The sequence below is a fragment of the Chanos chanos genome, chromosome 15 (genome assembly GCF_902362185.1).
Source record: "Chanos chanos chromosome 15, fChaCha1.1, whole genome shotgun sequence".
Taxonomy (NCBI): Eukaryota; Metazoa; Chordata; class Actinopteri; order Gonorynchiformes; family Chanidae; genus Chanos; species Chanos chanos.
The window spans coordinates 8124987-8139778 of record NC_044509.1 but is presented as its reverse complement, the minus strand read 5'-3'; the positions used below and the strand labels follow the sequence as shown (position 1 = coordinate 8139778).

Here is a 14792-nt window from a genome sequence, read left to right as displayed (position 1 = left end):
ACTTGTTCCTGATGAAAAAATTAATCTCAAAAGACATCATCCATTCAGTGCAGAATGAAATGAACCATTTATTAATGAATGAATGAATGAATGAATGAATGAAAAAAAGAATATGTATTTTTACTCCAGTGGGTTACAGCTCTAGGATTAGGACAAAGTCATAAAATGACATTGGCACTTACTAGTTACACAAGTATATTTGTAAGTTTCATGTTAGCTGTTGTGTCCTTGTGTGAAACACTTAATCCTCAGGTGTACAGAGAAATGATAATCCCAACATCCAACCATTTCATTACCATAAAGCCTTTATAATTATACAATATAGTGATCATTGATGGTAAACACATCACTAAGTCAAGGTAAAATTTAAACAGTATCTACAATACTTTCTCAGTGTAGTTTATTTCTTTCAGCTTTTCATAAAGTTTGTCTACGCACCGCTTTAAATGTTTGTGCTCATTTTGATTGCTGAGGAAAAATGAAGAATACATTATACATGCAGACATGTTTGACACATTAAAAAAATGTTTGAGAAGAGTAGAAGAGACAGGGCAGAGAAAGGCACACTTTTATGCTAGGCCTAATGATCCCCACTGATGTATTATTTCATCATAACTAAATACTCAAATACAACCCCTCTCCTGCCCCTTAATTCAAGTTTTTCATAATAAACAAGAACAATGACATGATTGTTTTACGTGCTTTTGTTCAGCGAGAAATTAAATTTCAAACTCTCAATGAGCAATAAGCAAACAGATGAGTATAGCAAGACTGACAAATATAATGACAGCGTTTTAACAGAAATGTTGCAATTAGAAACTGTTTAGTGACAAATGTAAAAAAAAAAAAAAAAAAAAGAGTGCCAATAATTTCAAAGTTATAAATTCTGAAAATGCTGTCAACCCAATCATTTTTAAATGCCAATGAGTTTACAGAGTCCATCTGAATGTTTATAATATCACCTACTGGAATGTAATTAAATATTCTGGATAAGCCTGGGTATCATTGAAAATCACAAACATTGTTGGATTATTTGGATCATCAGTGACACTGTCATACAAATCAGCAGCATTCCCTGAGTTCTTGGCAGGGGGCACAAGCAAGTCTTTTGCTCCTTGAGTGTAGTCACCAACCAGGACCCTCGCCAAGTACATGCGCTTATGCCCCTGTGTGTCAGGCTTAGCGTATCCCCGAGCTGAGTAAACTGGATCAACAGCGAAATATGATCCATTTCCATAGACAGCACCTGAAGATGAGGAATCAAAGAATTTCCATGATTAACAGCAATGCTAAAAGAAAGAAAAGAACAGGATTGTGTCCATTTCTCCAAAGAGAATGATAAAGTGATGCATCAACCAGAGATGCTCACAAGTCTTTGAGCTAGAGTCCAAGTCAAGTCTCAAGTCTTTGGTCCCCAGCCCAACTCAAGTCTCAAATCTCTTATGGTTGTAATGAGCATTCTATAATCTGCTGCATGCCATCTGCTTAGAACACTGTATTGCTATATAAGGAATTCAAAGCTCGTACTGCATTATCATCACTCCTTTATCTATTATTGTTCACTGAGGTCCATCCATTTCTACAAGTTTGAGAGAGAGTACATTGAATGGAACCTGCCTGTTCTCCTGTAAATGGTTACAGTGAACGACATCCAGCAAAGCACAGGCCACTTGACCATTATTTTATCACGGGAAAACAGTTGTTTTCTTGAGATCTCAAATTAATAATGTCATTAGCTCCAGAAAATAAAGTATCGTTATTTTGAGATAATGAGATCAGTAAGGTGAGATCTCAAGAAAACAAAGCAAAATAACGCGTTATCACGAGAAAACGGAATCTAAATTAAATGTAAATTCATGGAATATTAGGGCTTTTGTAATTAGCATACACAGCAATGATTATTGTTTGGTATATGATCATTTTAACAGGCTATTGCAATGCAGTATAAAAAAAACACACAACAAAAGCTTTCATTTAAAAAGTTAATAACTATATTTTGCAACATTCACTAATTTTCTTAAAATATTCAGCGAACGCCAATCTAATCAAGTTAACCTCCCTTAGCTACAAAGCTAGTAACAAGTTAATGTTAGATAGCCGATGCTGATCTAACACGTTTGCTAAACATTCATAGGGGCTAATGTTAACTTGCCTTTCAGATTACCAAATTACTGGCTGACTGACCTACCTATCCGGGTGCATTTTGAGGTGCTAGATAAAATTTGATGTGGTCTACCCAGCATCCTTTATGGCACACCTTGCATTTAGCCATTCTTTTGTTTGGGCCTTGTGTGAAGGGACTACAGCCGAAGGTTATCACAAATGGCACAGTGACTGCAGGTGTGCTTGCCATGGTTACATTGTTGCTGCAGTTTACGGTCATCCGTGGCCGCACGCATGTGTAAAGTTATGTAAAGTTAAGTTATGTCAACAGACATTTCCTGAATGTTAATGAAAAAAAAAATAGAAAATAAAGTAAAGATTGTTCACGAGCCCCAAATCTCGTTTCTGAGTCGAGTCTCAAGTCTTTTGAGGACGAGTCTCAAGTCAAGTCACAAGTCACTGTGTGTGGGACTTAAGTGCGACTCGAGTCCAAGTCGCAAACTCGAGTCCTCATCTCTGGCATTGACCACAGCTTTTGAGCAATGTCATGTTAACATCATTTTTTACTGAAGTAAAATTATAAACTCAAGACAAGATTGTGCTGTACCGTTTGTGCCAGCATAACTGCGATTGAAACCATGATTGTTGATCTGATCGATACCGCTGGCGCTGGTGCCATGGAAGAGCTGTTTCTCATTTCTTGAGTGCTGGTTCTTCTCATCCATATGTTTCTTCTTCAGCACATAGCTTCTCCACAGCAAACTGTTTTGGATTCTCTCAATCTAACAGAAGCCCAAACAGAACACAAGACACATGGTTCTAAGTGCTTCGTCAGTGAAGCATTTGTTGTCAATATATTTCTTCATGCTGGAATATCACAGGCTATACTGTATTTTCACTGACTTTGCCTAATGATATTGCATCTCAGTTTCCTTTACTTCCAGTTAACATCCCAGGGTAGAGCTGCTGAAGCTAAATGATTTGTATAGATGATGGATGTATGTGTGTGTGTGCATCCGAGCCTGTGTGCGTCTGTGCGTGTGTGTGTGTGTGTGTGTGTTTTGGCTTCGCTTTGTTGTGGACATACCTTAATAACTGTAGCACTCAAGCCAGTACTTTTGAATTTCTTTTCCACATCATTATATTCTTGAGAGTTTGGTTTAAGAGTGACCGGGATGACCTGGGCACCCTTCATGTCTTCCCAGTCACTGGGAAGGGCCACTGATGCTTTATTGTCTAAAAAAATGTATGAGAAAATAGTATCCTGCTATCATCATGAGCTGACAACATGTATATTTGAAAGTAATTTGGGACATTATTTGGCATAATCGACAAGGATCTGATAACAACCCTTTATTTGTTGTTACAGTGAAAAATGATTAGTATATCATCATTTAATCATGTAAGACATAAAAATTAGAAAGTGTGAAAAGAAGCCTCTGAACCTCATCTACTAGTAGACAGTCATTGGTCACACAGACTATAGTCTGAGGTCACTGAGATCACTCTTCACAGACTGAATTTAAATAAGAACCCTAAATGTTGAGCAGTGTTCACATCACTCTGAAACCAACATTCAAAAAAATTGTGTTGATAAAGATCAAAGGAAAGTATACTACCTGTCAAGTCAATCCTTTTCAGTTCAATTTCTCTTTTTCCCCTCATGGCCTTTTTCCGTGATAAGTCTGCTTCATAATCCACGGTATTGATCTTGATTTGTACTCGTGACTGTTTTTGTCCAAAAGCCTCCTCCAAGTCATAGTTGGTGTGGATGTCAAAACCCACAAAGTTACCACTCTGGTCTTTATATTGCCATTCCACCACGCTACTAAGTAGAAAGGCCTCTCGACAACGCAGTTCTTTCTTCTCCACCTTTCGAATCATGTCCCGAATGCGTTGGTCGGCACTGAACACATCACGAGTCAAGCCTTCAACAAAGATGAAAGAGTTTCGGCCCTTCTTTTCCATCTTGATGCTAACAGTCAACTCCTTTTGCAGGGCTTTTAACTTGTCTGTCTCCTCCTGGGTGAAGTGAGCAATTGTGTCTTCCTCAATTTTGGTTTCTAACTGCTCCTTTAGTATCAGGCTTCTGATCATCTCTTTAGCTTGGCTCACTCTTTGAGGGCTCTCTCCACACAGCTGGAACACAACTGGAGCAAACTCCTCACCAGCCATGACAAATGATTCCTCTGGAGATGAAGATGCAACGGGACTTCCCAAGAGGCCTGCCACCTTATAACCTGCATCTGTTTGTGTCACACAGAAAATAATGAGTTATGTATGATTATACTTAACCTAAATTTTGCAATTGTTTTACATTCTCTTAATTATTTGTGCTGACCTTTCAACTTGGTTAAAAAACCTTTCTGCTCCCCAACTCCTTCCTTCTCTCTTTTCAGCATGCTCTGATGGAAATCCGACACCATGGATGTCTGAAAAATCAGGAACTTCACATGTTTCACGTTATGACCCTTCCTCTTTGCAAAGTCAACCACAGCATCGATCATTGCATCAGCAACAGCCGAAGGGTTTGCACCACCTTGACCTGGAGACCAATAGAAATGAGTCAGAGATAAACAGATGTTATTTATAAACAAGCATGTGAGGTATAATTATATAAAATGAGGCTGAATAAGAGAAAGCAAAAGGTCTGAAAATAATCACAAAGAAAATGCATGAAGCTAAAAAAAAGGGGGAAAGAGAATAACTAAACATTGAAAGAACTGATGGAAGGAGATCAATGAAGAAGACAAGTCTACACGTGTAAAGTGCCATACCTGTGCCAAGGGCAGGGAAGGAGACAGAATTAAACTTCTGGTCCTCAGAGAATTTAAGAACAGAGTACACAATGTTTTTAATAGCTTTGGGGTCATTCCGGCCAACAATGTGAATGATGTGTCTACATGGAAGCCGTCCTGCTGAGGTCAGTATCATCCCAGAGTCTTGCTGAGAGTTTGACCCGTTCACTGTGAAATCAGACAGGTTGACATTACACAGTTCCATCTGAAATGCAAGTCTCATTATCTACTTCAAAGTGTTGAATTAGTTTTTAGTATTTACACAAGGAGCATAACATCAACACTTTCAGAGTATTCAAAGCATTACAAACCAATCTGAGAACACTCCTGTTCCACTGATGATCCAGCAGCATCTAAAATTGCCTTGGAAACCCCTGGAGTTTAAAATGAAAACAACACAAGTCATTCTCTTTCTCTGTAATGCATTTGTTAATAACACCACATTTTGATTTGGATTCAAAGAAATGCACTTGCCAGAAAACCAATAAGACTATCTCTGCACAGTATCGTCACATGTTAGCTTTTTCCCCTATAAATGGCCCATTAATTTGTCATAATTCTGCATATCAAAGCCAGAACTTTTCAGAAAGGTACTATTTTTTACCTGTTTTCAGTGAAAATGTGTTATTTGAGGAGTTAACAATGACATCACAGGCCTCTTTGGTGATGTCACCAGATGACACCTCCAGGGTAAGGTGACCAACTTTGACTGAGTGCACACCCAGAGTGGGTGTAGATACCGCACCAAAGATACCTGGTTAGAGGAGAGTATACATGGTTTTGCCATATCATATCTTACTAACTTTTAAGTAACTGACACCAGTTATGAAGAACTAACACTTTGTGATAGTATTAAAGATGTTTATTTTTTGTGCCATTGCATGGACAAACAACTTTTGACTTCACATTGATAAATGTGCACTGGCATGCACAAGTGAGGACAGCTTTCAGTTCATTATGTTGATACTTCCGTTTGAGAGAGACTTACCATGGGACTTGGATGACTGACCACCTGAAGAGCTTGTGTGTTGTGGTCGGTGTCTTTTTGCACTGGAATCCTGTGCCTCACCTCTGAAACTCTTGATGAAGCACTAATGAATACAGACAAGGCAATTCACTCAGATGCTGTGAATGGTTATGAACTATGGAGCTCATGCAAACTGCAGTCCCAACCATCCTTTGCCAAGACCTTACATAATACTCATCAGTACTTTTACAGTGTAAGTCATTCTTACCTCTACAGTCTCTGTGTCTGAAGGGTGCACAATTATAACCACTTCCTGCAGAGTCTGAGGGCTGGACTTGCGGCTAAAGCTCTGGATTTCCTCAAGAAAGAGCCGGGACACCAGATCCTTAGCAAAGCCAAGATTGCCAGTCCCAAGTGCTGGGAAAGAAATGGAAGACATCCTCTGCTGTTCGGCTTCTTTCAGGCACCATCTGATAATTTGTACCAATATCTATTCAAAGGAAAACAAAAATATCGAAAAACAGTTATCACAGGTCTTACAGCAAGAGAGCTGTACTAATCTCATTTGAGACTCAAACAAATCTTACATCTTCAGCTGGGCCAGAACCATTGTCCCAAGGGGGACATACTGTGTGGAAGACTCTCTCACACCTTAGCTTATATCCATCTGTTACCACAACATCTCCATAACTGAGTCTGGCAGCTCCAGCCTTTGTATTTGCTGCTGTCTGGAGCTGTGGACCAGCAGTCTCTAAGAGAGCTTTTGAGACGGCACCCTTTTTGAGGTCCAGGTCTTCAGAGATGGTATTCACAATCACATCACTCTGTAGGGTAGAGCACAATTCAAATAAGAACACCTGTTCATATTAACTGTGCATTTAACTGTGCGTAAAGATAAAATTTACATGGCAGATGTTGTCTGTAATTGCTGAAATTTGTAACTGTGTTACAGTTTAAACAATGAGGTTTCTTTATAATGTGTTTACACAGACAGTGGAATAATTTAATTCATCAAACATTACAGATATAAAAGTTAACATACATAATAAACCAAGAAGAATAACTTTACCAATGCATCCTGGATGTTCCCTTTCCTAAGGACGATCCTGAGTCCTTCTGATGTGCGCTTAGTCTCAAGGATACCTGACCTTTGAAATTCCTGAGATCTGCCTCCTGGCTTTGTATCTGAAGTCTGGTTCTTCATCTGATTGCCTCCTTCATTTTCAAATCTTTGCTGCTCATCATCCCTTGGTGAGTTTCTGTGAGGTCCACTGCCTCTATGTCCAAAACCTCTATGTCCAGATCCACGATGTGCACGACCACGGTAGTTATGTCCACGGTGACCGCGTCCACGTGAACCACGTCCACGATGGCCAGCCTGTTTGGGTATAGTCATTTTCAAATCCCAGTCAGCGAACACCTTTTTAATGGCCTGAGTGATGGCATTCACAGTATTGGAGTTGTTGTCCACCAGGTGAATCTCTGTTAGTGAGGTCATAGAAGCATAGCTCTGCTCCTCAATGTATTCACGCAGTGCAGTGGCAATGGTTTCAGTGCAAAGCTCAAGAGGAAAGCCAAATATTCCTGAGCTGATGGCAGGAATAGCAATAGAGGAGCAATTTGCAATAACAGCTTGTCTCAGACTTTCTCTTACTGCCTTTTTTAGCCGCATTATAGCTGTTTTCTTGTCAGTGTCTGAAAAACGGGGTCCAACAGTGTGAATAACATGTTTACAGGGCAGCTGACCTGCCTCAGTGGTTATGGCATCACCTGGCTGCAGTCTCCCATTAACTGTTGTGTAATGATCACAACATTGTTGGAGAGAGGGGCCAGCAGCCTGCAGGAGTGCCCCTGCTACACCACCAATGTGCTTTAGATCTTCATTGGCTGCATTGACAACAGCATCAGCTTTGAACTGACAAATGTCAGCCCTTCTGACAGTAATTCTAACTCCTCCTGGAGTATTCACCTCACAGGATACCTGTCCAAAGTTTTCTGTTCTATTCTCAACCTCCTCCTCTTCTTCATCCAGCATGTAATCCTCCTGCAGCACCACAATACAGCCATACTCTCTCTTTGCCATTGATATCAGTAAGCTTCCCTGCTCCTGGAAGTATTTTCTTGCCCCTGCCTTTGTGATTGTCAACTCATTGGTAAACAGAGAGGCTGCGATGTTCTCGAATGAGTTCCTGGCTGGCTCAACGTGTACCCGTTCTCCACGTAGTCTGATCCGGGGTTGTTTTGAATCAAAATGAACCTTAAGACTCTTCAAAAATTTCTTCCAGTCCTGTGATTTATTTTCTTTGATAAATGCCATCACTGCATAGGTTTTTACACGGATGACCTCCTCAACTCGAGTGTGTTTGTTAACAAAACATTCCAGATTCTGACTAACTTCTATAACTGGCTGGGTGAAACCACAGATTATGAGGCGATTTCTCTCTTCAGTAGAGAACTTCAGGAGCACAGCCCTCTTCTTAGGAGAGTTGTAGAGGTCTTGCAGCTGACAGCTAAGCGCCTTCCATTCTGGTTTTTCAAGCACGGCTTTGTCCTCAACATTTATGACATGAAAGGAGAGCATGGTCTTCAGTCTTTTCTCTGCATCAGAAAGTGTTTTGTCAGAGAAACCCATCAAAAAAATCTTTTCATCTTCAACTTTATAAACAGCAGCAGTTCCATGAGAAGTGAACAGATCTCTTGACAACTCATCACTGTCTACGGATCTCAGGAACTCAGAGAGTGAGGGATGACACTGCATTGGCTTCTGCCTCACACCAAGTTTCTTCTCAAGGATCCAGTTTTTCACAACAAGAATTTCATTTGGAACGCCGGAGATAACAAGCCTGTTTATGTCTTTTCTGTAGGTAAGGCACAGTTGTGGGCTCAAAGCTGCTGCACATTTCTTGAGCCCTTCCTGCTCTAGCATAGAGAACATGGCGGCGGACATCTCCATAGCCTCTGAAGTGCTGGACTTGTCCCTTTCCATCTGTCTCATAACTCTCTGCACACACTCATCTACGAATTTCCTCAGCTGCAGAATGTTTTTGGTCAGTCCTGCCACTGTAAAAATCCCCTGAGTGGTATCCATACTAAAGTAAGCCTGATCTTTCACTTCCTGACCGATCTCTTTCTCCACTGCAGCCCACACGGTGGGGTGTATTGGACAATCATAAAAATCGAAGTTGCACATTATGTTCTTAAAGGCATCTGAGGCGCTCTGCCTCCAGCCCTTTATATACTTGCTGGTTTCATCTTTTAATTTTAAAAGGCCTGGTAGAGGACTGAGCTGTACTTCAGCACCATCCATGTTCACTTTGCAGAGGTGTTTCCCCATGTTAGCATTTATGGTAGAAATCAGCCCCTTCGCTGATAGATATTTTTGGATGGCAGGATGGATTTTGACTGTGAAGGGCTCAGGCAACTTCCACTCTGGTCTGTTGCTGCCATACAGAGCTGTTCCCAAGGACTCACAGTATGGGTATATGTTGACTGGGACTTTGCAGATAGTGTGGTTTTCCTTCAAAATACGCTCTGCTTCTAAAACATTACAGATTAAAGCAATTTATTTTAGCAAATTTTGACACAGTTTACTACTCCAAAAATTATTTCACATAAAGGAACATATAATCCCCCATTAAACTAACAGTGGTCAGTGGTCTTATAAAGAATATACATGCTGAAGTTGTGTTAGTTTATTGCACTGTACTTCTAATAACTTTTGTGTTCCAACTACTTTTTAAGTCCTCTGCGCAAACTGATATCACCATCCACACAGGTAACATGCTGCTCAATCATTCATAACATTACAATCAGTTTCAAATGCATTTTATGAACAATTACTCACAGATTACAGAAAAGACATGAATGGTCTATGACCACTGATTGATTCTTTGTTTTTTTTGTTCCTAAAATCTCATTTTACCTTCTGGCTTCTGTAAAGCAACAAGGGCAGCTTGTTCATCAGGAATTAGGTCCACTGATTTCACCTTTACACCACATTTATCAAAATAAAGCTCCAGAAGGTCTTCATTTGCCTGTGGAGGTAAATTCTCTACCCTCACACAGCAAGTCTTTTCCAGAGCCCGGGCTGTCAGGCCATGCTGCTGGAACCTACTGTTGTCTCTGCTCTGAAGAAGAAACTTGATCAAATCTAAAAAGACACACACACGTCCGTACACACACACACACACATCACCATCATCATCATCATCTATACAAATACACATGGCATGACAAAGAGGAATACCTACATTTACAGGCTAAGGTGCTGGATGTATACTGTGTACCCTTTGGTGATCTCATTTATAACTGGAATGCCACTTTTCCTATTTCAGTGACAACTACTACCTGCAGAATGTCAAGTACATCCTGAGTAAATAGCAAAGTAAATAGCTTCGCTAAATAGCCTCGGTTTGACTCATTGCTTTTTGTACATTCAGAGATGTCACACTCAACAGTGTAATTATTTGTAAATATGTGGACTAATACAGGAGGTGACTGGTCTTGCTAATCACTCACTGCCACAGTTGTTAACATACCAGTTCATTTCAGCTGAACAGATATCAGGATTCCCCCAAACTCAATGGGGGATTGAATGAAAAACAGTAGTCCTGAGCATTTATTTTCAGTCAGGCTCAAAAATCATTTAAGTTTAATATAAAACTCCATTTATATTTATATATATATATTTATTTATATATATATATCCATATATAAACTCCACAGTACAAAGAGTGTGATATTTCACTTTAGGTGCTCTATCCGTGTGGCTGAGCCTAGTCAACTGCATACATTCTTAGCCATTATGTTGAAGTCAGTCTTTTCTGCTATCATTTGATTTGCAATCCCATGTCTTTTTTTCTTTGCTAAACATATATTCATGCTTCATCTAACTAGATAACTTGATATTATTTATATAGCCTGTTATACACTAAATGGGCTGGTATTTGTACCGAAATTGGTGCTTTACGTGAAAGAATCTGCTGTACACTTTTTGTCAGATTTGAAGTGTATTAAGATGAAAGAACTTATCCCAGGGCCTGCCCAGTAAATGTATTCATTGCCCTAAGCATGACAGGCCATCAACAGTTTAATTGATTCATTAATTTTCCATATAACTGTGTCAGGATTTGAACTCTTACACAGTCTTTTGGTCACCAGACTTTTGTTTAGTCATTTAGTCTATGTCCTTCACTTGTGTCTAATTTGATCTTTGTTTTGAAGTTGCTCTTATCATGTCTGTCCTTGTTCAGTCTTTGCCTATTGAACCTCATGGGGGTTAAGTCCACTATCTCTTTGTGGAATACTTTTTGCCCTGTTTTTTGTGCCCTTTTGAGAACTGTTTCTGTCTTCTTTGATCTTTTGTTTCTCCTGGAATTTCTTTTGAGTTCTTGCCTGTTTGGGATTCTAAGAACTATTTCTCTGTTTTTGACTGCTTCCATGGATTGTGCCCCGAGCTGCTTCATTTTTGTTAAGTGAAGAGACTTGGGGGGTATTCCAGAAATTGGGTTCAATGAAAACTCAGAGTTAGTTAACTCAGACTAGGTAGTAAACCTCCTAATAGAAGAGCTCTATGGCTTCAATCTTCTAGCAAAACAATGCCATAGGGCTCCTCGATTAGGAGGTTTACTACTTGCTGTGAGTTAATTAACTCTGAGTTTTCACCAAACCCGTTTTCTGGAATACCCCCCTGCTTTTGGGTTGCCCTTTTTGACTGTGGATATTATTAAAACTGTAGACTGCCTTCCTGTCCCAGCCTCTACTTTTAAGTTTTCAGTTCCTGAAGATAGCTCAATTTGTAGAGCTCATCACCTTGGTTCAAGCCCTACCCTGCTCCTGACATACTGCTATCTCTCTTTCACTCCATTGTAATTAAGACAGTCACTTTTTCATGCAGGAATGTTCTTTTATGTTTATTGGCCTGACTTTTTGTAGTGGCCTCTATCAGCTTAAAAGCAATGTAATGAACTTTACTGAAAAACACATTGCAATTTTGTAAAGACAGGACAACTGTCTAATTTAAACCACTGCAGGAATACTTACTGTGAGGGTTATTAAAAGTCAAAACAGCTGCACTCAATTCACAGATTAATTCTAGAGAGAATTCCTTCTCAGCCACGTCACAGATTTTCTCCACCATGAGCCCCAACATGTCCTTAGAGACGTTTTCTGGAATATTCTCCACAATCACTGCACTGGTCTGACGAGAGTCTTCCAGCTTCTCGTCTGGACCAGCCACAGGATGGGTGGTCCCTGGAACTTCATCACAGTCAACTAGGAGAAACAGACAGAAAAGCAGCACAATTAAAACAGTTAAAAAGTTAAAAAACAAAACCATTGACCAATGAACTAATAACATATTACCTGATTTCTGATGCAAAGCTGACTGTCTTTTTGTTGTCTCAGTCTGGAAAAGAAATTTGTCCTGTCACCACAGGTGTATATGCTTCAAAACCTTGAGCACTCATGACAATATTTTCTTATACTGGACAGACATGTCCAGTCATAAAAACATCTCTGAGTCAACAAAGTAGTCAATCCACACCCTATATTCTTTTTTTCTCTTAGTGTGTGAAAGGGCAAAGTGTGCTTCCTTATGTTCTGTGTTTACGTGAATGTGTGTGATGCATTGTGGGTCAAAATGAATTGCATTTACCCAGTCATTTAAGGAAAGACGGCCATGCGAGTATCCCTCTCATGAACAACAATATAGACATGTTATGAGTGAAAAATAACACTAAGACTTATCCCTAGCGAGAGATTGTTCTTTAAGTCGTGAACAATGAAGCAGTCGGCCTTTTAAAGTTTACTTACTGGTTGAGAACTGGCATTCTCAGGCGCTCCATCGGTTTCGTTAGGCTTGCGCAGTCTTAATTTCAGTTCTTTCTTATCAATGGCCAGAACATGATCCACCTTTGAGAGTACGCTATTTCTTACTAAGACAGATAGAGTGGTGACAGATTACGTACATTTTAGCACTCAAGATGAATACGTTCATGGCGAAAACACGAGTCAAAATGCCAAAAAGAGTCCTATCTTAACTCTAAAATTATTAATATACGTTTAAACGTTCTCTGTAGTACAGCTATGACTTTGCACAATCGTCGATCAAGACACCTGTGTTAGTACCTTCAGACAACTAAATTAAAACTTCATTTAGCTAACCGTGAAACCGCAATACTATACATATTTAATTTCAAAGTGACAAAGAACAAAATTTTGCATAGTGTTTCACAGACTTGCCTTCTGATGATTTAAAACAAACTGTTGCGATGCCAGTCTGGTCGTCGTATTGAATGACGCAGTCCCCTCCTTGAGATTTCTTTTTACTTTGGAAGTAAATCTGAAGTTTGTTCTTAACAACTTTGGAGAGTTCTGGCGACCAGTCACCTTCTACAATAACTGGGTAAAGATCATCCTCCATTCTTGACTTTTGTGTGCGACTCTGCGGACGCTCTTCTAAGCTCGTGCATTTATAGTTACTTTCAGTTTCGTTTCTCGAGTTAAGGATTGGCTTGCATAGAAAAAAAGGAAAGGGAATTAGAGCCGTTGTAATTTTTTTATTTCCACAATGCTCTAAATGATGTGTTTCTCCATATTACTCTATTGCCGTGAATAAGCCGAGTGCACTGGTTTGTAAAATGAAATTTTCTTCTTTCAAACGGAGAATTCAATAGATTTTCCTTCAACTACCACTACATGTCCGTTAGGAGGGGTTTCTTCTTAACTTTTAGGCTGTTTAGCTACTTTTACACCTGTTTATTTAGTTAGTTAGTTAATTAGATAGTTACTTACTTAGTTATTCGTTTCCTTTTCCTTGGTCACAAATTGCACGTGACCAGGACATGGCAGTCCAACTCAAAGAAGCACATGGGCTGGAGGGATTCTTTTAATGAGCAGTGGCAAACGCTGAGGCTGGTCTGCTGGTGAAGTAGGGATGTACCCGAATCCGAATACGTTATTCGGGAAAGCATAAATAATGCAATGGAAACATATTTCTTCTACCCGAAGTTGCTCGTTATTTTTCGGGGCGAAAAAACCCATGAATGACATGTTTGTGCGTCAGCCATTATGTTTCTTCAAATCGATTCATATTATTGTGGAAGGCAACAAGATAAAAATGTCCATTCTGTTTAACACAGGAGTTTGATTTCACTAACTAGTTGTTTCATTTACTACACATTACTGAAAAGTGGTCGTTATATTCTGTAGTCGCCCCAACGAGTGAGGTGCGGGAGTTAGCGACACAAAAGCCGGGTGTGGCAGCTGGTTTAGCATCGCAACCTGTAGTTTTTAGCTGTTAGTTTCCTCCATTAAAAAAGCCCAGTCGAAAATCGTTTCATTTACCACACATTATTGAAAAGTGAACTATATGTTCTGTAGTCGCTTCCACCGAGTCAGCGCAAATCATTGTTGTAAAATAGGATAGTAATTCACGTTTCCCGAATTGCAGCAACTAGAATCACGAACGCAGCGTCTTTGGAATTTAAGATTATTCCCTTCAACTGAGGGATATTTTTCTATATATGTTTACTGTAAATAGTTTCTATTTCCAATGCACAACAGCATCTTTCGATTTCTAAAACGTTTTTTTCAGTTTCTGATTGTTCAATGCCCCCCAGTTAAACAGGGAGGGGGGGGGGGGGGGGGGGGGGGGGGGGGATGAGACCGTTCATAAAACTTAGTTTAGTTCAACATAAACGGAGAGAGAGGGGGCTGGGGGGTGAAAAGTAGGCTACAGTATGAGGATGTAGAAATATATTTCACAATTAATTATATGCCAATATTGAATCAATTTGATGCTTTGAAGGCACAAAAACTGCATTGCCAATTAATTTTTGTTAGGGCAGGTGAGGCCTGGTTGACTGAGGACCCAGAAGCAGACTCAGAGGACAGAATGCATTTTTAGCAATGTTTTAATGAAG

General features: G+C 39.7%; 1 protein-coding gene across 1 annotated transcript; it reads right to left on the bottom strand.

Moving 5' to 3' along the window:
• Window positions 1-962: 962 nt before the first annotated feature.
• LOC115828910 (protein mono-ADP-ribosyltransferase PARP14-like) lies at window positions 963-13291 on the bottom strand. The gene is made up of 16 exons (XM_030793007.1): window positions 13111-13291; window positions 12678-12803; window positions 11911-12141; window positions 9791-10018; window positions 6938-9405; window positions 6456-6692; window positions 6137-6358; window positions 5890-5992; window positions 5506-5655; window positions 5213-5275; window positions 4881-5069; window positions 4445-4648; window positions 3723-4343; window positions 3191-3339; window positions 2711-2885; window positions 963-1246 (listed from the first exon to the last, which is right to left on the bottom strand). Exons 1-16 carry the CDS (start codon window positions 13289-13291, stop codon window positions 963-965), a joined length of 5631 nt encoding a protein of 1876 aa, XP_030648867.1.
• Between the last annotated feature and the right edge of the window lie 1501 nt (window positions 13292-14792).

Bases quoted from the DNA above. Each gene is read 5' to 3' on its own strand.
- LOC115828910 (XM_030793007.1), bottom strand. From the start codon at position 13,291: ATGGAGGATGATCTTTACCCAGTTATTGTAGAAGGTGACTGGTCGCCA. The intron at 9,406-9,790 runs GTAAAATGAGAT...GTAATGTTTTAG, and splicing joins TGCTTTACAGAAGCCAGAAG to AAGCAGAGCGTATTTTGAAG. The intron at 6,693-6,937 runs GTAAAGTTATTC...TCTACCCTACAG, and splicing joins GGAACATCCAGGATGCATTG to AGTGATGTGATTGTGAATAC.